This window comes from Oreochromis aureus, linkage group 11 (assembly GCF_013358895.1).
Source record: "Oreochromis aureus strain Israel breed Guangdong linkage group 11, ZZ_aureus, whole genome shotgun sequence".
In the NCBI taxonomy this organism is placed as follows: domain Eukaryota; kingdom Metazoa; phylum Chordata; class Actinopteri; order Cichliformes; family Cichlidae; genus Oreochromis; species Oreochromis aureus.
Window position 1 is genome coordinate 29,653,132 of NC_052952.1, and position 22,754 is coordinate 29,675,885.

The 22,754-nt window shown below is 39.0% G+C and overlaps 2 protein-coding genes and 1 long non-coding RNA gene across 3 annotated transcripts; 2 read left to right on the forward strand and 1 right to left on the reverse strand.

The window, feature by feature from the left end:
- The first annotated feature begins 533 nt into the window (after window positions 1-533).
- Window positions 534-7,377, forward strand: LOC116333459 (C-type lectin domain family 10 member A-like). Its single transcript, XM_039620071.1, has 8 exons — window positions 534-601; window positions 1,148-1,235; window positions 4,853-4,930; window positions 5,830-5,946; window positions 6,387-6,572; window positions 6,645-6,811; window positions 6,934-7,046; window positions 7,159-7,377. The coding sequence occupies exons 2-8, from the start codon at window positions 1,169-1,171 to the stop codon at window positions 7,217-7,219; spliced, it is 789 nt and encodes a 262-aa protein (XP_039476005.1). The 5' UTR covers window positions 534-601; window positions 1,148-1,168; the 3' UTR covers window positions 7,220-7,377.
- LOC120442802 lies at window positions 7,019-17,048 on the reverse strand. The gene is made up of 3 exons (XR_005614935.1): window positions 16,958-17,048; window positions 7,589-7,607; window positions 7,019-7,197 (listed from the first exon to the last, which is right to left on the reverse strand). It is a non-coding gene; the product is annotated as an uncharacterized LOC120442802 (long non-coding RNA).
- Window positions 17,049-18,254: 1,206 nt separating this feature from the next.
- Window positions 18,255-22,321, forward strand: LOC116333461 (C-type lectin domain family 12 member B-like). The gene is made up of 7 exons (XM_039620070.1): window positions 18,255-18,413; window positions 18,739-18,825; window positions 20,225-20,350; window positions 21,260-21,460; window positions 21,546-21,709; window positions 21,852-21,964; window positions 22,084-22,321. Exons 1-7 carry the CDS (start codon window positions 18,290-18,292, stop codon window positions 22,205-22,207), a joined length of 939 nt encoding a protein of 312 aa, XP_039476004.1. The 5' UTR covers window positions 18,255-18,289; the 3' UTR covers window positions 22,208-22,321.
- Window positions 22,322-22,754: the final 433 nt, after the last annotated feature.

The following is a 22,754-nucleotide window of genomic DNA, read 5'->3' on the forward strand; positions in this document are numbered from 1 at the left end:
GTGTGTGTAAGAGATGAGTTAAGAAACAACTTGCTCTGTGACTGTAACACAGGTATATTAAAAAATAATTTATATTTCATCAAAGATCCATCCTCCACTGTTATCTACTGTTATTTTGGTTTGCCATTATTGTTTATGTACATGTGTACGTGTATATATTTATTTTCTCTACTTATATTGTAGGAGTTTTATTTTGTTTGTGTGACCTTTGACTTCCCCCGGAGTCACTTCCTGTAGTTGCGCGCTATTCTCCTCAGTCGCCTAGAGGGCCTGCTGAGGAGAGGTGAGTGAACGGTACTGTTTCTGGTTGCAGAGTGATTAAACACAATTAAAGTAAACAAAAGTGATTCAAGCATTGCTTGTTCCCTTTATGCATTTTGTCTCACAGTTTTGTTGGATGTTTTAGTGTGAACTGTTGTTTCCCTGTTGAGTACAGCACTTTATTGAACCACAGTAGTTTGTTGATCAGAGGTTAGGCCATAGCAGCATGCAGGTGGTTTCTCATTGTGGTCCGCTATTGTTCTCTCTCCCTTAGAGGTGTGCATGCAGAACCCCAGACAAATAAAGTTGCTGTACTGAATTTGTCTTTATTTTTGATCAGGTATGTGAGCCCCCTCTTTTATTTTTGTGCTACGTATATTGGTTATATTTTTTTGTTGGTTTGTAATTGTTTTTGTAATTCATTTTTACTGTTTCAACCTATTGTTATATATAAATATAAACCCCCAAAATATATAAAATTGCCACTGGGAAATGGATTCTCCCTAAAGTATAATTTTGTTGATTAGAAAATTGTTACTATATGGTCACAATGAAGTGTATTTTAATTTGTTATATATGTTTATAGGTATATTTAAGTATTTTAGCAGCTTGATTTGGTAATGAGATTCGTTGTGATGTTGCACTTCAGTCACCTAGAGGCTCTGCTGAGGAGAGGTGTGCATGCAGAAGTCCAGGCATACAAAGTTGCTGTACTGAATTTGTTTTTATTTTTGAACAGTTTTGGGAGAATAAAACCCGCCCCAGCTAGCTAAGCGAGAGTTGACTCCTCTCATCATTCACACAACACAACACAGAGAACACGGCAATCAGAGTTTCAGGCCAGACCAGCTACAGATGTAACACAGTAGTATTTCTCTGTCTACAGTCGCTCAGCAGGACTGTAAGGATGGCAGACGAAGAAGTCAGCTATGCCTCAGTCACATTCTATACCAAGAAACTATCCCGATTACAAGGTAAGTTAAGTTTTTCAAATACACTGCAAGAAGAGCAGTGCAAATTTACACAATACCGATGTTCTATACTGGTGTTTTCTGTAGTAATAGAGGCTAGAAAAAAACTTGTGAAAATCAGGTCCAAGTTAGATGTTAAACTAACTATCCCAAAACTTTTGCACCAGGATATTGAGTTGATTCATTCAGATGCTCAGATGACCTAAACTGGTAGGCTTGGGCATCTGACTTTGATGATGATGATGATGACTTTTTTGATGATATGATGGTGGCTGGGGAGAGGGAGGTCTGGGTATCTGCTTGGACGGCTTCCACAACCACAACCCCGCCCCACTCCCTAAACATAGACTAAATGGGAGAAGATGTAAAGATAAATGTATTTAAATAAATTTTTTTTAAAAAGTGTAAAATCCAAACTGTGTTGAAAGACGATGAACTGTTAAGAATGAGTGTGTCCTCTGTGAACTTTACCAGTCATAATCCACTGGAATTTTCTGTATTATTTCATCCGTCCATCCATCTCTTTAACTACTTATGTAACGCAGACTAGTTGCATTTGGATGATGTTTAACTTCAGATACTTTTACTACAGAAATAAATGTTGGAGCCAGAACTGAAGAAGGATTTATTAATTACTCTCAGTCAAAGGTTTGGACGCAGCTTCTCATTTAATGGTTTTTCATCATTTTTACTACTTTATACATTGTAATACATGCTGAAGACATCAAAAATATGAAGCATGATATATGGAATTATGAAGCAAAGAAAAAATGGATAAATAACTCTAAACATGTCTTATATTTTAGATTCCTCAAAGTAGCCACCCTTTGCTTTGTTGACAGCACTGCAAACACTTGGCCTTCTCTCAGTGAGCTTCATGATCACCTGAAATGGTTTTCCCTTTACAGATGTCTCTTGTCAGGGTTCATTTGTAATTTTTTTTTTTTTTTTTTTGCCTGTCCCGTTTGGCACTGTAGTTATCAGAATTATTGTATGAAGGCCAAGAAACATGCCCAACTGATTTATTTTTCCAAGTGGATCATTGTTGGTCCACTTGATTGATCATTGTTATTATTATTATTATGTATTTATATATGTTATTTAATTTACTTTATGTATGTATTTATTTATGCATTTATTCATTTATTTATTTGAGATGTTCCCAGACAGGTGGAGTCTAAGACCCGACCTGACACACAGACAGACAAACAGGCACACGCAGACACATGCATACATTCCTGCCCTCATGCACACATGTACCAGTACTCAGCGCTGCCCAACGTGAAGACAAACAGACATGAACACTATACCTAGGGCTGGGCGATGTGGCCTAAAATACATATTGCGGTATAATTTGAAGCATGTGTGGTAACTAGGGCTGCCATGATACAAAGACTGCTTCTTCTTCTTCTTTGGCATTTAACGGCAGCTGGCATCCTTGTAGATGCATTGCTGCCATCTTCTTTTTCAGTCCGTTATTACACACTTAAATTGTACTACTTATTTCTGCGTCTTTCAGGATCTTACAAAGCTCCAAACGACGCGTCAACTATTAAATTAGCGGTCAACGATTTTGATAGTTGACGCCATCATGACTAGTCGACTAATTGTGGCAACCCTAGCGGTAACAATATATACATTGCAATATATTCTTTTCTTCTGTATACCGTATTTTCCGCACTATAAGGCACACTTAAAATCCTTTAATTTTTTCAAAAATCGACAGTGCACCTTATTATCCGGTGTGCCTTATGTATGAATTATGGTTGTGCTTACTGACCTCGAACCTATATTATGTGATACACGGCGCTCAAAAATCTGTCAAAAAATGTTTTAGTACGACTTTGGTAAGCTACGAAGCTGCACCCCTTGGATTCTTTTAGAATTCCGGCTACCGTAGTTAGGAGCCTCATGGAGTAATCTGGGTCCAAAACTCCGTCCCTTCAGGTCCCAAAGTCAAACGAACACTGCGGCATCACAGAGAGTTAAAAACTGTCTAAAGTCTTTAATCTTTAATAAAATGGTCAGCGCTGCCGGTTTACCAGGTGTAACAATTAAGTTTAACATCCAGGCATCCATGAAAACAGAATTTATTAAATTTAACAGAATTAGACGTTAGCAGGAAGTTAGCTTGCTAGTTTCCACCATCGACTGTAGGTTTCCACCTAAAGATGATATGCCATGTTCTGACTGAAAGAGTTCAGATTACAAGATGGTGTATGACGCTCTGCCCTATCCTCCTACTTCTTCAAGTCACCTGCGTCGGCTTGACTGTTGACTTTTGCTTAAAACTAGGTGAAAGGGCACTCTCTCTCGAGTTGGACACAGGATACACACACACACACATACATACACATTTACTCAGACACAGCTATACAATCACCCACCCGTTGCAAGTCACGTGTTTTTTTTATTGTAAGGTGTGAAGATTCATGTGCTTTTGTGCTGAGGTACTTTTTTCTGTTATCAAACTGCTCTCCTCTCAGGAGCTCAGTCCTGGTAGAGTTTGTTTTTTCCTACTCCCCCGTCATGTATTGTGTATTTCATTGTTTTTGTTAACATCCTACCTCTCTCTGACCTGTCTTCCCAATGTGATGTTTGTGTAATGTATGTATGGTCGGAAGGGGTCCCATTTCACTGCAGGTAACATGTACATTTAACATTGCAAGTGACAATTAAAGGCATAATCCATCAATCAATAATCAATCACACACATTCTACATCAACTGTTCAGAGGAAACTGCGTGGATCAGGCCTTTATGGTCAAATAGAAGCGCAAGGAATGGACATTAGACCAGTGAAAATCTGCGCTTTGGTCTGATGAATCCAAGTTGAGGAGACTTGATGGTGTGGGGGTGCTTTGTTGGTGACACTGTTTGGGATTTATTCAAAATTGAAGGCACACTGAACCAGCATGGCTACCACACCATCCTGCAGCGACATGCCATCACATCCGGTTTGCGTTTAGATGGGCCATCATTTATTTTTTAACAGGACAATAACCCCAAACACAACTTTACCAAATTTCCCAGAGGAACCCACCCGAGGGATTAATAAAGTTTTATCTTACCTCTTAACTCCAGGCTGTGTAAGGGCCATTTGACCAAGAAGGAGCGATGGGATGAGATGGACTGCAGAGGGAAGGCAAATGGGCCATCGAGTGCTCAGCATCTCTGGGAACTCCTTCAAGACTGTTGAAAAACCATTTCAGGTGACGACCTCATAAGGCTCATTGAGAGAATGCCAAGAGTGTGCAAAGCAGAAATCAAAGCAAAGGGTGGCTGTTTTAACGAATCTAAAAAACATGTTATGAGTTATTTCACACTTTTTGTTTACTAGATAATTCCATATGTGTTCATTCATAGTTTTGATGCGTTCAGTGAAAATCTACAATGTAAATAAATCACAAAAATAAAGAAAAACCATAAAATGAGAAGGTGTGTCCAACCTTCTGAATGGTAGTGTATGTTATGTACATATCTATATGAACATCTTCTGCTGTATTTATGTTTTTTGTTGTATGAATGAATAAAAGAAAGTTAAAAGAACTAATAAATAGACTCTATAAAGTCCTATAATTTGATCATTTATGAATACTAATAAATCTTTAAACCTTTCAGTTAAAAAAGAGGAGGAAACCATTTATGATGACGTGAAAGTGAAACATAAAGCAACGGAACAAACTCCTGACACAAAGGGTGAGTAATAACAAGAAAACACAAATCCACCTGTAATCATGTCTAAAACTGCGAAGATTTCTAAAACTGTCACTACAAGAAGTGGCGATGAGTACTAATCAGTCTCTGTGCCTTATATGATTAGAAACAACGAATCCTGGGATTAACTTCTGTATTACTTTTTCTCAATGCTGTGTAGGTCATGTCCTCTATAACTATTTGATTGCACAATATGAATATTAAAAGTGTTTGCATGCTGTTATCATTCCTGTTTATAAGGGTTGATAGGAAATTACACCCTAAAAAGCTTTTCATTGTAAAACACAGGGAAGAGCAGGCCTTATATTGTGCCAAAAAAACCCAACTTAAAAATATGGTTCAGTGTACAATTTTAAAATAAAGGAGTTCTCTGTATTAATTTTTCAAGAATTATTTATTTTTTAACTACACATTGAATTTTACCATTTACATTTCTGTCTGTTAAAAACTGGATTATGTATAGGCAGAAAATTATTTATTTACTTTAAAAAAGAACAGTTTGTAAATGTGCTTTTCAGAGGCTTCGACAGTCCGCGATTTCTTACATAAAATACATATTTTTTCAGATTTTTTTCTGTTTAAAATACCTGCGATATCTGTGAGACAAAGATGAAATGTAGGACTAATAATGCTTTTAATAACCAATAAACATTAATTACATTCATTGAAAAGTAAAGCTTTGGAAGGTGTGAATGCGGGAGTGAATGTGAGTGCGAATGGTTGTGTTGGCCCTGCGACAGACTGGCGCCTGTCCAGGGTGTAACCCGCCTCTCGCCCTATGACAGCTGGGATAGGCTCCAGCGCCCCCCATGACCCTGAAAAGGATAAGCGGAAGCAAATGGATGGATGGAAAAAGTAAAGCAATATATTTCTGTCCTTAGAATTCTCGATTGATGAGAGATCAGGCAGTAGACGTCATCACTATCAGCAGTTGGCCTGTTGTTTGGGCACATTTTGTGTCATTTTGGTGTTGGGCATCATAGCAGTCACAGTATACCGTAAGTATGAAAAAGATCAGTCTACACATGCACTCACTTTAGAGCTGAGGCAGATTTTAAATAAAAGCATTTTATACAAATTATCAATCATACTTATACTAATTTCTGTTAGTATTTGTAAAAGGAAAAAGGTCATTTTTCTGGAAAAAAAACTAATTACTGAAGAGAAAAATGCAAAAGACCAATTTTGATGAACACAATTTTGACTACATGTAATATGTTTGTGATTTGTGTTTTTTATCTTTAGAGTCAACTTTCCACAAAAAAAAGATGCAACACTGAAATGATTTCACACAAAACCTGTGTATATGTGATTTGAGATACAATAATAAGCAATATTCTGAGATAACAGTGAATGCAGCCAAAGTGTTTTTAAGACAATCCATAAGAAAAAAAACCCCACTTATTCTGTGACCTAACATTAGACTCTACTCTGTTAGAAAAACAGCTGTTGAACTTGACTGCAGAAAACCAGAACCTTAGAGACAAAAATGAGGAGCTGGAGACAGAGAAGAAAAATCTAACAGACCAAATACAAGACATGACGACGTCATGGAATGAGTTCAATGTTAGTCGAGCTCAGTGGAGCATTGATGCCTACTGTCCCAAGGACAAGAACAATAAAAGTATGTTCCAAATATATTAGCTAATGTAACAGAAATATGCACTGATTTTTATTAACTGATCTCTATGCTTAGAAGACAGAGAGTGTAAAGCTTGTCAGGAGGGATGGGATCATGTTGAGCCCAGCTGCTATGCAACTAATAATGCTGACCAGAGTAAATGGAAAACCTGGGAAGAAGCTCGAGAAAACTGCAGAGGAAAGTTTTCCGATTTGGTTGTTGTGATTAATGAAGGAGAAAAGGTAAAGAAAACCGTGGGAGTATTACAGACTTGAACTAAAGAAAATTAATATTTTCTTTAGATCAAAATCTTTCTTAGAGCAAAGCATTTAAATATCTCTGGAAACTTTCTCTCTGTCCTCAGAAAACTGTCAGTGAAAAGAGTTGGAATAGTTATGAAAACAAAGGATACTGGATTGGTCTGAGAGTTGAAGATGGGAAATGGAAGTGGCTGGATGGAAGAGATGTGGCTAATAGGTAAGAGACACTTTGAATCAATATAAATTCCAATGTTTCCCAAATCTGGAATAAATCAATTACAATGTACCAGTGTCCATCAGCCTTGAGCAAATTATGTTGCTTTCCTCAGCTCCTGGATCGACCAGCCTCCTGATGGTCACTGCAATCTCTGTCCAAAACCAAGGATTTAAATCAGTGAGCTGTAATGAGAAGAACCGATGGATCTGCAAAAAGAAAGCTGTAATTGTTTGAATACTGCAGTAAAAATATCATGACTAGTGGCTATTCTAAATACATAAAATCAATGATATTACTATTAATGAAATCTTTAAATAGAATAAAAAAAAATATGAACACTATTTTTTAAGTTTAATTAAAACATGTAGACAAGAAAGAAAATTAATTGTGTGTAAAGACAAAACAATCATTACAAAAAAAAGTCAATGAAAATCAAAAATGGCACGAGGCTGTTATTCATTTGTGTTGAAGTGGATTTTATAGTGGTTTCCTAGTTCTTGTATTAATTTTGTTTGACCAGCAGAGGGCGGTACATTACTTACCATCAAATACAGTTGTTGTCTAAAGCAGTAGCAGTTTTTGATACGGGCGGCACGGGCGGTTGCCCGGGGCGGCATCGTGGTGGGGGGCGGCATCACGGGCATCGGGGGAAGAAAAAAAAAAAAAAATAAATAAAAAAAATAAAATAAAAAAAAAAAATTGCTCGTACTCATGCTGCCCCGACATCATGCCAGCGCATATTGGGAATGGCATAGGCACCGATCGGTTTTCTATCGCCCATTTGCTGGGAGTAAGGGCGCCCTCCGTTTGTGAGGTGCGCCTGCTGATTGCGGCACAGGGAGGAGAGGGCGGGGCGGCGGGGGATTCTCTGGCTGGCTGGAGCAGCATCTAATAACCAACTCGCAAAATAAAACAAAATAAAAACAAACCAACAAACACGAAAACACCAGACATCATGATGCAGACTTATAAAAATAAAATTAATAAAATTTATAATTTACAATTTGATGATTTAAAGTCTCACACACAACCCGTCGAAAGGGGAGGAGGCCCTGCTGCTTCCAAATAGAGCACATTTCATTCATAATGTTGTGAATCCAAAACCATTATGTATTCATGATCTGAATCGTGGGTTGTGTGAAATCCCAGAAATAAACCCTAGACAAAGTCAATCTGTGAAATAAGGTATAGGTGTATTAGGTTATGTTGTGGTGATCCTCGGGTTGAAGGATGGGTGTTCATACTGGCGTGCAACATTAAAACCAATGGAAGATGGACAAGAAAAGTTCAAAGCCATCAGGTGCTCAGTTTAGAAAAAAGAGAAAAGAGGAGGAGAAACGAGCAAAAGATACAGGTAAGCAGATGTGTGATTGGATAATGGCAGGTCATCCTGAAACAATCAGAATCAGAATACTTTATTAATCACTAAGGAAATCATGTGGATTACAGTTGCTCCAAGAAGAAATGGTAAAAAAAAAAAAAAATGGTAAAAATAGTAACAGTAACAGACTAAACTCCAAACATTATGTAACATTATGTTGCAGATTTTACACATTTAAGAAATAGCACTAATATATACAGATCACTCAGTTCTAAATATCAAGGATTAACAGCGGTGATTATAAATAAATATCAAGAAGATTGACAAGAATATTACAGAGTAGAAAAGAGCGTGTGTAAAAAGGGTGTAACTATTGCAGTGTTTACAGTGTTTTAGATGGAGGAGTTGTACAGGGAGATGGCCACAGGCAGGAATGATTTCTTCTGTCGGTCAGTGGTGCTTTTTGGTCAACTCAGTCACTCACTGAACGTGCTCCTGTGACTAGCCAGCATCTCATGTCATAGAGTGGGTGGGAGGTATTACCTAACAGTATCTTTATCTTGGAAAACATCTGCCTTCTGACACCACCCTAACAGAGTCCAGCTCCATCCCCACAACATTACTTTACTGGCCTTGTGGATCAGTTAATTTAGTCTGTTGGCATCTGTGACCCTCAACCTGCTGCCCCAGCATGCAACAGCATAGAAGATAGCACTGACCACAACAGAGATACAACGAGATAGCATCAATTAGTAGGGATAGTGAAGTGTCACTTGGCTATGATAGTAAACAGTAGACACTGATGTAGCTTACTGAATCTTTTGGACTGTGTTCAGCACAATATTAATTGTTCGCCCAGGGCACCAAACAGGCTAGGATCTGATCTAAAGTATCTGTATTCTGGCATTTCTATATTGGAGTGACAGTTATTCTTATATAAAAAAAAACAAAAAACAATCAACCAACCAACCAACCAAAGAAACAAACAAACAAAATTATAACAGTATAATAGTAGTGGAAAAAAAATAAGCTGAACCTGTTCTTCTCTTTTGCTCGGTGGCAGATCTCCATCAAAGACAGGTGTTGTCTAAAGCATTGGTCCCCAACCTTTTTTGCGCCATGGACCGGTTTAATGTCAGACAATATTTTCACTGACCTGCCTTTAAGGTGTCGCGGATAAATACAACATCATAAAATGCTACGATCAAGACAAAAACTGTGGGTATTTTGTAAATATAATAATAAACGCAAATTCACTGTGTAATTGTGTAACTTTATTAGCAGCGTCCGGGGGGGTCCTGAATTCCGGGCCGCCCAACCCAGCTCACCAAACTCCATTTGGTCTTCTACCCCCTCTTCAGAGAGTAGGAGGGTTGCCAAACCAAGGACAATTTGACTTTCGAGGGCCCTGAACTCCCTGGGCCTCCCAGCCCAGTTTCCGGAACACCGCCGGGCCTGTACCCTTGTCAGGCGTACAGGAGGGACAACCACCTCCAAGGACAAAGACGGTGGCGGAGGGGAAACATATGGGTTTCTCTGTCACCAACCCTCTATGCAAGCACAGCGTTTTATCATACCTTTCTCTTCTTATTTTATTCTAGGCACTTCACTTTTCTACTTTTTACACAGCTTCTTCATTCATCATTCCCTTTTTTCTCTATTTCTTTTTCCTTAACAGCATTAACAATAACAAACAGACTGGATCAGTGCACTCGAGGACAGATCAGGTAATTTCAATATGCAGACTTCGCATAACAGGCTCTGCTCACCCTTTTCTTAAACCGGTCTCTCCTTTTGCCATCCTCTCCTGCACTGCTCGTCAGCCAATAAGTCACCAAAGGGTCAAGATCATTCTCATCGATCTCTCTGGTCCTTTGTTTCTCAGCTGGAAAAATAAACATTCATAACTTTAAAAACCCTTATGCTAACCATAATGCTTTTATTTAAAAAAGGACCTCTGCACAGAGGGAGATCATGCCACCTACAACCAGATCTGAGGATCTTTCCTCATACTGTCATGATCCGCGGTGGGTGGCTGGAATTTCCATGAGGCTCCTGAACCTACCTGGGATCCGCCTCTGGGCCGGGCCACCTCTTTCAGCTCCTGCACACCAGGAGTAGGGCTGAACGAAATATCGCATTTGCCATAATATCGCGATATGATCAAGTGCAATTTTCTAACCGCAAAGGCTGCGATTATACTCTGTTTACGTGACATGCGCGAGTAAAACATGTGATATGATCAAACGAGATTGTCTAACCACAGAGGCTGCACTCTGGTCACGTGACACGGGGAGCAAAGTTTTGAAACAGTCTACCGAGAGTGAACTAGCAAGCAAAGCTGTAGCCTACACAATGGCCTCAGGTTCAACAGAACCAGAGCCTGCGGGGATGCTAGTACCAAAGAGGAACTGCACATCAGCCGTGTGGGAATATTTTGGGTTTAAAAGAGATGATGTCGCACAGAGTCAGGTACTGTGTAAAACCTGTCTTGGTAGAGTTTCTACATCTCGGGGAAACACTACGAATTTGTACCAGCACCTTAAGACTCAGCACAAAACAGAGTATGATAGATGTATGGCTAAAAAATCTAGTAGTGTGCAGAATAAACCTAGTAACGTTACTCGGCAAGGATCACTGACCGAACTGTTTGAAGGTGTTACGCCATATGAACGCACTTCAAAACGGCACATGGAAATCACCAAAGCAGTAACCCACTGCATCGCGAAAGACATGATGCCCGTCAATACGGTGACCAAGCCTGGGTTCAATAATTTGGTAACTACACTGGATAAGAGGTACAGAATGCCCTCCCGCACGTATTTCAGTCAGACTGCAATACCCGAGCTACATATGCAATGTCGGCGGAGGGTTGCAGCGGAGTTAAAGGCTGTTGAGTTTTTTTGCGGCGACAACAGACATGTGGTCAAGCCGTACAGCAGAGCCCTATCAAAGTCTGACGGTGCATTACATTACCAAGACCTCCACCTCGAAGCTCGCAGCCTACAAACGGCCTACTTCCCGAAGACCACACAGGGAAAACATTGCTGCTGGCCTGAGAGAGGGCTTGCGTGTTGGGATCTCCCTGAAGACAACCTTGTCTGCATAACGACGGACAACGCGTCAAATATGGTGAAAGCAGCACAGCTGAACGAATGGACCAGGCTCCAGTGTTTCGGACACAGATTACATCTTGCTATTGGTAAGTTACTGCCGTGAGAGAGAGAGAGAGAGAGAGAGAGAGAGAGAGAGAGAGAGAGAGAGAGTGTGTGTGCGTGCGTGTGTATGCGTGAGCCTGTGTATCACTCTCTCCCACAAACACACCACACTATTATTTATCTTGTTCTTTACTGCTGTTAATTCTAGATATGTTATGTCAACCCCACACTGATGTACCCACCTCTTCTTATGTATTTTCTTTTTTTTTTTGTCTTATGGTCTTATGTTCTTGTATGTCATGATGTATGTAACAATAGCTTTGGCAACACTGTTCCCATAGTCATGCTAATAAAGCAACTTTGAATTTGAGAGAGAGAGAGAAATGGTGAAACCTTGCATCATAACTGCAATTGTATGTCTAACACTAATTTTACTTTTTACTTTATTTTTTTTTCCTCCAGAAAATGCAATCAAAGATGGTAGAGTATCAAGAGCAATTGGGCTGTGCAAGAAGTTGGTGGGGCACTTCTCGCACAGTTGGAAGAAAAAAGGCAGCACTCACTGAGGCACAGAAGGAGCTTAAGCTTCCTGAGCACTCTCTCATTACTGAGTGCCCTACAAGATGGGGGTCCAAAGAAAAATGATTGCCAGAGTGCTGGAACAGATGAAAGCCATATCGCAGGTATTGACAGGTGACCGACATGCACGCTCCCTCATCCCAACCTGGCAGGATGCTGAAGTGTTGGAGTCCATTCATAAGGCACTGCATCCTCTCTCCGAATTTACTGATGCTCTTTCTGGAGAAGAGTATGTGAGCATCTCCTACCTCAAGCCAGTTCTCCATCTTCTGGCAACATCAGTCTTGGCTGAAGATGCTGAGGACACTGATCTGACTAGATCAATTAAAACCAAGGTCCTGGCATACCTCAACGACAAGTATAGTGACCTCAACACCCAGGAGCTTTTGGATGTTGCGTCGTTCATGGACCCTAGGTTCAAAACGCAATACATCAGCGCAGACAACCTTCCTGCCATTAAGGCCCGACTGAAGACAGAAATGGTGGAATCGGCTAGACGTATATACATAATCAGGTAAATCCTTGAAAATTATATTTCCACAAACACATAATATTTATATATAAGCTAACTGCAAAACTAATGTCTCTCTTCCCATCTGGCAGGAGAAGAGGTCTCGCACTGAAACTGCTCAAAATTCTCCAAGTGCACAGGCCTCTGGGGAAAGGCAAAGAAGACTCTTGGTAGTCTTTTTAAAACCAGTGCGGCCTCTTCAGCTTTGCCTCTGCCACTTGAAGATGTCGTGGAGGCAGAGTTGAATAGTTACCTGTTGACCCCTGTCATTGACGGAGAGGATGATCCCTTAGCCTGGTGGAAGGTGCACAACATTCACTTTCCACGACTGTGCAAGATGGCCCGCAAATATCTGTGTGTGCCAGCCACAAGTGCCCCCTCAGAGCGTCTGTTCAGCACTGGAGGGAATATAGTGACCTGCACTCGCTCATCCTTAAAGCCAGCAAAAGTAGATATGCTGGTCTTCCTAGCAAAAACCTGTGAACTAGGATGATTATGGCTAGCTGAGCCATACTCATTGTGCACTTTAGTTTGTGCTGTGTTGCTGTTACTTACTGCAGATAATCAAGATGTTCAGCCAGTTTTAATTTAAAGGCGTGTTTGTGTGTGTGTTTATACAATTGCTATTATGTTTGCACTTTATGTGTAATGTTACTGACTGCAGAGATCAGTAAGATGTGTGTATTTTTATTTATTAGTTTTATTTATTTAATATTATTTTTAATTTAATGACTGTCTAGTAGTTCACAGATGTCGAAAAACTGAGTGTGGTAAAGCCACTGATTTTTATGTATATTTCTGCAATCTGCACATTGTACTGACTTTCATTTTAATGTTTACACCAGGGTTCCTTGTCAGCACTTTATGCTCAGATGTTTGTAAGCTAAAAATAAACTATTGTGTATGTTCAAATATACTGTTGTGATTGAAGAAGTTAAATAAAAATGTCAGTCATCAATTCATGCATCACCTCATGTCATCATAACAGAGGTCTGTCTTCCAGGAAAGAACAGTTTAAAATTAATGTAATATAGTATTGGCCATACTATATGATGTATTGCTTGTCTTTGTTTAATAATACAGAAGACAAAGACCTTAAAAAATAATCGCATCGCAATCGCAATATTGGGGCAAAAAATCGCAATTAGATTATTTTCCATAATCGTTCAGCCCTAACCAGGAGCCAATTGCAGGCAATAAAGCCAGAGTGATTTAAGCCTCACGTTGATGTTCATTCACTGCCAGTTTGTCATCAACCCATGTTGGTAACCGGCCCTCATGTTTCAAGTTCTCTATGTGATTTACCTTGTTAACAAAACTTTCTTGTGATGCAGTTTCTGGATTCACCTTGGCTCAAAGCTTTGGCTCACGCTCCTCCCTCTGACTCAGGATACCAAGCAATCATTCTGGAAATCACTCTGTGCCTCACCTGCCTGCCCACCTGCCATCACACTCCATCTGAAACCCCGGGATCTCAGGTTAGCCTTTCCACGGCACTCAGCTCCCCCAGATTCCCGTCACCCCCCTCTCCACACTCTGTTCCTCCTCCTGCAAGTAAGAATTGCTATACAAATTACTTAACACTTCAGGGCTACCCCCCTAACTCTTTTGTCTTCTCTCTTCAGTGTGACTGTTTCCTGCCCAGCTCCAGTCTGCATCTCAGGCCCTGTTCCCTCTCTAGTTCTGCATACCCCTCGCCACGTTACCCAGGCCACGCTACATCAAGCTCTGTTTTATTTGCTTTTGTCCTTGCCATGTTACCAAAGTTTAAGCCTAACCAAAAATATTGTTAAACCACCTGCTCTCTCTGTTCTGGGTTTCTGCGCCTGAGTCCAGTTTCAGTACAGACCACTCGGTCTTGTGACACATACACACACCTATATAGGCTAAGGGGGGTTGCCCTCCCCAGGCTCATAACTGTAGCTTCCTGTTTATCTTACTGAGGCAGACCCCCCCCCCGTCAATAAATTCCTCACTCTACAGTTATCCTGAGCCTAAAAATAACGCACACAAAGAATAAAGCATTCATACAGACATATTAATTCACCTTGATCTGGACAATTTAAATCCTTCATTCAACACTGGTGAGGAGAGGTGAGCGTATGCTAGTGTTGGAATTATGAAGCAAAGAAAAAATTGATAAATAACTCTAAATATGTCCTTTGCTTTGTTGACAGCCTTCTCTCAATGAGCTTCATCATCAACTGAAGTGGTTTTCCCTTCACAGTATTTGATCTTTTAGGACATGGCTAGTCAAATGTAGTGACAGTAGATATCCACAGACTCTATTTTGTCCAGTTGTCATAAGTCTGCCAATTAGCACATGTTCAAATTCCCCTGTGGTTTGTCCGTTTCTTATTTTAGACTGTGACATTAACCACAATGACGCATGAGCAACAGCCAATGATTATGTTGGCATTCTTTTCCAACTAGTCGGAAGTTGCCTAATGTGTGAATATGCGGAACAATTTTCAGTTTCAAAAGGTAATAATTGGATTGAATATCATGTACATTCAACTATTGCAACCAAGGGCGTAGATTTGGTTTTGGCATTGGTGGGGACGGATGATTCAACCACCGAACCCCGCCCTGTTTCTTTTTTTTCCTTTTTGTCTTTGCTTCTTGATAAAAAGAAGGAGAAATATACTTGCCTACATATGCTATTCTACATGCTTTTAAACCATTTAAAATTACAATTCATAGTTTTATATGTGAATTATATAATGTTAAATTACTATTAAACAAATGACTAAGTATTTTAGACTTTAGTTTACTTCATATTCCATATAAATCAGGTATCATACAAAAATAAAAATGGCTTCAAATACAGTCATGACAATGAAAGAATATGACTTTAAGGACTTAACAACATTACTTCAGTTATAGTACACCAACATCTATTATACATTAGCACTAAGGGAACACTGAATGACCTGCTTGTTTTTGTCCATTAAACTACTCATCTAAGATTACCACAAAGTAAAAGATCTCTCAGCAAAATTTTGCAACATTTTAGGCACTATTGCCCCGATCAACTCAGTGAGCTGGGATTTTTGATTCTAAACATAAACTACTGTTACAGCAACAGACATGGACTACTGGTGTCCCACACAACAACTCAATGTCCACTCTGTGAAGGAGCCAAACACATGCCCTCTCCTCTCGTTAATCTATAGCACCAAATCATCCTAGCATATGCCCCTACTGGTTGTCACCTGTGACCTTGCCTCTTCACCTCTGTCCGAGCTACAACATGGCAGAGCTGCCTCTGTCACCTGTTAAATAACAGGTGGCAGAGCTGCCTCTGTCACCTGTTAAATAACAGTGAGACATCCCAAATACATGCAGTCACACATGTGCTTCAAATACAGTAATGAACCACCAGGTCATCATCCAATTTCACCTGTGATCTTGTATCACCATTACTCTCTGAGCTTTGTGTTGGTTCTTCTGTCACCTGACAAATAGGACATACATGACAATAAGAATAAAATGTGTAGCTGCTTCAGTGTTTCTGTCAATTTGTGCAGATCTTGACTCATCAGTAATGTTTGTAGGGTGAGTGCATTTTTAAAACAATTTGTGCAAACTGCACTACAAGGTGGAATATTTGCAAAATCATGACTACCTCATGATATTTTGTCTCAAAAATTAACCCTGTGAAAATATCAGTACCATTAGGATGAAATTATTGTCACCAACATTTTAACGTTATAATTTTAACAGCCTCTGTAAACTAATATCCTGGCTTTCTCGAGGCTGCCGTTTTCTCTGACAGTTTCAATCAAAATTAGAAATGCTACTCTGGGAGACTGAGATAACTAATAGTGCTGCCTGTTGTGCAGTTAGTTTCCAAAACACGTTATTCATGGTTAGATACAATTTTAGACTGATGTGGGCCAAAGCCTAGCATAGCCTGTAACGGACGGACACATTTTATGAGTTAACTTTGCTTTAAGTGACTTACAGGTTTCTTTGAAAAATACTTCCTTTTACCCAGGTTCTTCCTTTTTGCTGCCATCCTCCTCTCCTCCTTGCAGGTCCTCGCAGCGCAGGATTGCCGCTGCTAAAACTAAACAGAGCTCCCTGAAAGGCACAGCCAATCACATTGGCCATATTTGTCACATGAGGTAGGACTCCAGTAGAGAACGTAATTTAACTCTTTCTGCACCGCTGGGTGAATGAGACGTTGACAGATCGTTTTTTTTCTTTCTATCAGGTTTGTTTTTCTTTACTAGAAGAGACTAAATTATTGGTGGGGACATGTCCCTTCCGTCCATGCCAAATCTACGCCCTTGATTGCAACTGTTGCATCCCAACATGTATGGATTGTTTCACTCACCTGGAGCTGCTGCATCTCTTGGCTGTATTTGTCTGTCTGCTGGGCAACAGTTTTCTCCAGATGCTGTCTGATCTCCTGAGCTGAGATAATCTCCTTCTCCTGGGCTTGGAGCTTCAGCTGGCTCTCACGTTTCTCCTGGCCCACTTGGGTCAAACGGCTCCTGGCCTGGTTAAGTGACTCCTCTAACTGAGTCAGCTGGCCCTGATAGGCCTCTGCTGCCTCCTGCCATGCTCTGGTGGCACTCTGAGAGTATTCATGTCCCAGCTGAAGGAGATTTGGTGTATGGTTGCCCTTTTGAGCAAATGTGCGTGAGTAGCTCTAGAATGGCTCAGTGTGGCTTCCAGGTGGGCTCCTTGATTAATGTGTCTCATAGCTTGTATCTCCTTTGCAAGCAGCATGTTTTCCTCCTCTAGCAGTCTAACCCGGTTCAGGTAGGTCTCGAGTCGTCGATTTAGGTTCAGCATCTGCTGCTTCTCCTCACCCAGGTGGTTGGTGTGGGTGGTCCTTTGTAAATTGTGGAGTGAGGCTCCTGGGAGGCTGTGGAAATGTGACTGCCTGCAAGAAGGTTTCCTTTCATACTAGGCTTAATGAAGGGGCCGGGCATATGGAAAAAGGGGGAGGGGGATAGAAAGGGAGGAGACTCAAGGCTGGAAAGGGAGGGGAGGGGGGAGGAGATGAAGATGGATGGAGTGACTAAGTGGGATGAAGGCAAGCAGAGATGAAATGAGCTAGTTTTGGAGTAGCTTAGAAGGACTCAATGTCAATACTTTTTTAGTTTAGACTTCACAGTATTAAGCAGACTGAAACAAGTGAAAACCCTAACCAACAGTTAATAAACACAATCTGGCTAAATACACAGGTATATGAATCGTTAAGCCAAATAATGCAAAAATAATGAGCTTGTGAAATCCATAACTTTATTGTCACCAAATGCCCCCGAACAGTGGCCACAATATTACTTTCTGTTGGTTGGGGATACAGAGAGACAAACATAGAAGAAGAAATTTACACAGAGAGAATATGTACAGGTCCAATTTCTGAACAAGGAAGATCAAAGATAAAATTTGTGTGTAAGTGTGAATTGTTTTGCTTCACAGTTTATACAAAATCAACATTTAAAGTCTAAGGTACACATTAGGTATCTGTTCACAACATATTCACTGCTCGCAGGAGTAGTATTATCTTTTCATCATACTGTAAAGTGTTTGAGCTTCTTCCAGCCAGACATGTATGCAAATTACATTCACAGCCAAAAGCAGAAGTTGGTGTTAGAAACAGACTTAACATAACTCAGGAAACAATAACTTCTCTCATGTATGCCCTGTGGTTCAAATGCAGTACTCTTCTCCGTCTACGAGTCACAAAAAAACAGACAGAAAGACTGTAAGGATGGCAGAGGATGAGGTTAACTACGCATCAGTTGTATTTAAATCTAACCAACAACAAAGATCAGAAGGTAAGTTAAGCTTTTCAAATCGGTTACTGTATGATTGAGTACTTTTATGTAAAATGATAATCTGTGGTGGTGTTGTTGACCGAAATAAATTTCACTTCACTTCTTCAAATGTACAGCATAAAGAAAAAGAGATCCATAAACTCAGAGTATTTATGTAGTCTTTTCAGTATAATGGATGTGAAGACACACACTATTATTTTCCCTTCCTGTTTAAGCAACCTGCACCGAAGATTACAATATGACCAAAAAAAAGAAGATTTCAGAAGAATGTAATGAAGCATATCTAAAGGTTTTTAAGGCAAAATTTATCCTTTCTTCCTCTTAGGCAATCTTTCAGTTAAAAAGGAGGAAACAGTGTATGATGAAATGAAGGTGCAAAATAAGGCAACAGAACAAACTCAGGACACAAATGGTGAGTAGTCAAATGAAAAACATGAAAACATTTCTAACACTGTAAATAACGCAGTAAATAAAGACTGTCACTACATGAAGTTGTGACGAGTACTAATCAGCCTCTTTGTCTGACAAACTGGAGATTTTCAGGTAGCATTAAGCAGACTGGTTTAAAGAAGATGCTTACAAATCACATTATTAGAAGCTAAGCATTGTGAGTTTTTAAAGTCTAAGCCAAATGATGAACTTTTAACTCATCTATTTTTCAACAAGACCATTTAGAACAAGTGCTCTTTTAATTATTTGACTGCCCTGCGTGAATTACAGAAGTATTTCAATACAGTCAAATCAAAACCTTTCTGGTTTTTACCTTCTGCTGTGAGATGCTGAGACAAAACAGAAATGTTTTAATAAAACAAACTGCAACTTTGAATAAAACTTGTTAATTAAGAAAACTAAAACAATATACAGTTAGGTCCATATACATTTGGACACTGAAAAGTGTTTTGTTTTAATACCTGTTTACTGATATTTCAAATACAGTTATGTAATGGACATGGACATAATCTGTAGACCCTCAGCTTTCATTTGAGGGTATCCACATTCAAATTGGATGAAGAGTTTAGGAGTTTCAACCCTTAAACATGTGCCCCCCTCTTTTTAAAGGTCCCAAAAGTAATTGGACAATCACCTTAAAGGCTATTTCATGGGCAGGTGTGAGCAGTTCCTTCATTATGTCATCATCAATTAAGCAGATAAAAGCCCGGGAGATGATTTGAGGTGTGGTGCTTGCATTTGAAAGGTTTTGCTGTGAACAGACAACATGCAGTCAAAGGAGCTCTTCATACACAAAGAAGCCATCTTTAAACTGCGAAAACAGAAAATCTGAGAAATTGCTACAGTATGCTACAGAACAACAAAATATAAAGTTTGTTACATCCTAAGAAAAAAGGAAAGCACTAGTGAATTCAGCAACGCAAAAAGACCTGAACCTTAACCCATGCATTTCACTTGTTAAAGACTAAACGTTCGACAGAAAGGCCCACAAACAAACAGCAACTGCAGGAAAGGCCATTAAAAAGGAGGAACCACAGCATGTGGTGATGCCTATGACATCAAGGCTTCAGGCTGTCATTGCCAGTAAAGAGTTTTCAACCAGGTATTAGAAATGAACATTTTATTTTCAATTATTTAATTTGTCCAATTACTTTTAAACTTGTGTTAAAAATGCTTCAATTCTTCAAATTTTTATGCAATTTATTTGTTCAGCGCACTGAATTAAAGCTGGAAGTCTGCACATCAACTGCATCTGAGTTGTTTCATTAACAAACCATTGTGATAATGTACAGAACTAAAATGAGAAAGAAATTGTCTCTGTCCAAATATTTATGGTCTTAACTGTATTTCTATCTGTTTAGCCTCTACAGAATTCTTGTCTGACAAGAAATCAAACCGCGGATGTCGCCACTATCAGCAGTTGGCTTGTTGTTTGGGCACGCTTTGTATAATTTTGGTGTTGGGCATCATAGCAGTCGTTGTCTATCGTAAGTATGAGAACATCCATGCATTAACTTAGTTTTACACATCTTAAATAACAGCACTTTAGATGAATTATATTAGACACAAGAACATGTTGTTAAACAATGTTTAACATAATTTTGTTCAGGAAACAAATATGACTAATTTCTTGATTAATATATTTTTAACCATTTAAAAAAAATACTTTTGATTATTCAGTTTGAACTTTTTCTTGTTAGATGCAAATTCCCACAAAAAATATGAAACCAAGGAATGATCCCAAACAACACAGTTGATGCAATTTAACATCGGAAATATTCTATAATAACATTGAATACAGTGCTTTAAAGGTGACACCCAAGGACACATAACAGTAGTCATTGCAGCAGTCCTTATGCTGTGACTGCTGACACAACCAGTCTGCAACTACAAAAGAATCCCAAACAAAAATGCACTTTTATACTTTTAGTAACATTTTCATAAAATCAGAACCTCTATTGCATTGTGGGAATTTCCATCTCCTGTAGCCATTAAGGAAATATTAGACCAAGTATGGAATTGTGGGTTTGATTCATATTAAAAATGTTTGTCATAAAATCTAAAAAAGGTAGCTAGTAAAAAAAAAAAGTTTAATTAGAGCAGAAGAGAAAATACTTTAAACAGCGAGAAAATGAAACTGAGAAAATGAAAAATGCATCATTTCCATGTCTTAAAAGCTCATTTTAATTTTGTAATTGTCACAATTATTCATGAGAATGATGAAACTGAGCTGAACCAACTGAAAGAAAACCAAACAATTTTAAATGCTGTCAATCGTAACCTGACAAAACTCAACAACAAACTCAGCTCAGACAATGAAGACTTGAAGAGGAACCAAACCGAGCTCACACTCCAGATAAACAACCTGACTCAAGTTGTCACTGTCTTTGAAAAAGAGGTGACAAACCTGACTGAAGAAAACCGGAACCTTAAAAAGAAAAATGAGGAGCTGGAGACTCAGAATGAGGAGCTGGAGACAGAGAAGGAAAACCTAACAGAACAAATACGAAACTTGACGACATCAGGGAATGAGCTCAATGTTAGTCGAGCCCAGTGGAGCATTGATGCCTACTGTCCCAAGGACAAGAACAATAACAGTATGTTCCAAATATATTAGTACAAAAATACCAAATGTAACATAAATATTCAGTGATGTTTATTAATGGATCTCTATCCTTGCAGACCGAAAGTGTAATGTTTGTCAGGTTGGCTGGCTTCCCTTCCAGTCAGGCTGCTATGCAATTAATGATGCTGAACTTCCTGAGCAGAAAACCTGGGAAGGTGCTCGAGGAGACTGTATAGGAAAGAGTTCAGATTTGGCTGTTGTGGATAATGAAACAGAAAAGGTAATGAGAAACCAGCAGGACTCTAAATCTAATCTAAAAATAAGTTGTGCCACAATGTTTTAGGAAAAATATTTATTATATATTATTTTGATATGATACGTGATCTATTTAATATCTCTGAAAACTTTCTTTCTATTCTCAGAGTTATATCAGTGGCAACAACTGGTGGAATTCAGGAAACAGTGCATACTGGATTGGTCTGAGAGTCGAAGGTGGGAACTGGAAGTGGGTGGATGGAAGGAATCTGACTTATACGTAAGAGACACTTTGAATCAAAAATAATTTTAAGTATTTTGAAAATCTGAGATAAATGAATTATATCTTATTTTATATCAATATTGATTCCCCTTCATCAAACCTGTGTTTTTCCTCAGCTCCTGGATCACAACGTCTCCTACTGATGGTCACTGTGCAGTTTCTGTGAAAAATGAATTTAAATCAGTGAGCTGTGATGAGAAGAACGGATGGATCTGCAAGAAGAAAGCTTTAACTCTTTGAAAACTGCAGTAAAATGTCACAAGACTGCTGGATGTTCTGAAAATATAATATTATTATTGTTCTTATCAGTAAAAATAGAATTAATTATATAAATATAATAAAATATGAACACTGCTTTATTATTTTTGTGTATTTAAAAGAAACCTGTAATTTAAAATATTGTACTTTTACTAGAAAAGAAAGTAAAAAATGAGAGTTTATTCAATCAAATAATTGCCATATTTTACTGACTTTTTCTTTTTAACAAAAGTTTTAAACAAACATTGTAGCTTAAACAACACTGTTCAAACTGCTCTAACATGTTTAATCAAGATGAGGAAGAAGGAGAGCTGGCCTCTACATTTGGACTGTCAACATCAGCCACAGAGCAGCAGAGAAGAACAGGAAGTCCAGCTTATTAAATGAGTCTCATGCTTTGTCTTTTATATATACTGGTTTGATTCCTGCAGGAGATGCAAATTCCCCTTGGGCTCACATCAGGAAGAGCTTCCGATCTAAAATACTAGCAAATCAAACACACAACCCTTGTAAAAGGGAGCAGCTGAAA

Excerpts from the sequence above, each read along its gene's own strand:
- LOC116333459 (XM_039620071.1), top strand. The coding sequence starts at position 1,169 with ATGGCAGACGAAGAAGTCAGCTATGCCTCAGTCACATTCTATACCAAG. Across the intron at positions 5,947-6,386 it reads CATAGCAGTCACAGTATACC|AAAAACAGCTGTTGAACTTG; the intron begins GTAAGTATGAAA and ends CTACTCTGTTAG. Across the intron at positions 6,812-6,933 it reads TGATTAATGAAGGAGAAAAG|AAAACTGTCAGTGAAAAGAG; the intron begins GTAAAGAAAACC and ends CTCTGTCCTCAG.
- LOC116333461 (XM_039620070.1), top strand. The coding sequence starts at position 18,290 with ATGCAGTACTCTTCTCCGTCTACGAGTCACAAAAAAACAGACAGAAAG. Across the intron at positions 18,826-20,224 it reads ACAAACTCAGGACACAAATG|CCTCTACAGAATTCTTGTCT; the intron begins GTGAGTAGTCAA and ends CTATCTGTTTAG. Across the intron at positions 21,965-22,083 it reads GGAAGGAATCTGACTTATAC|CTCCTGGATCACAACGTCTC; the intron begins GTAAGAGACACT and ends GTTTTTCCTCAG.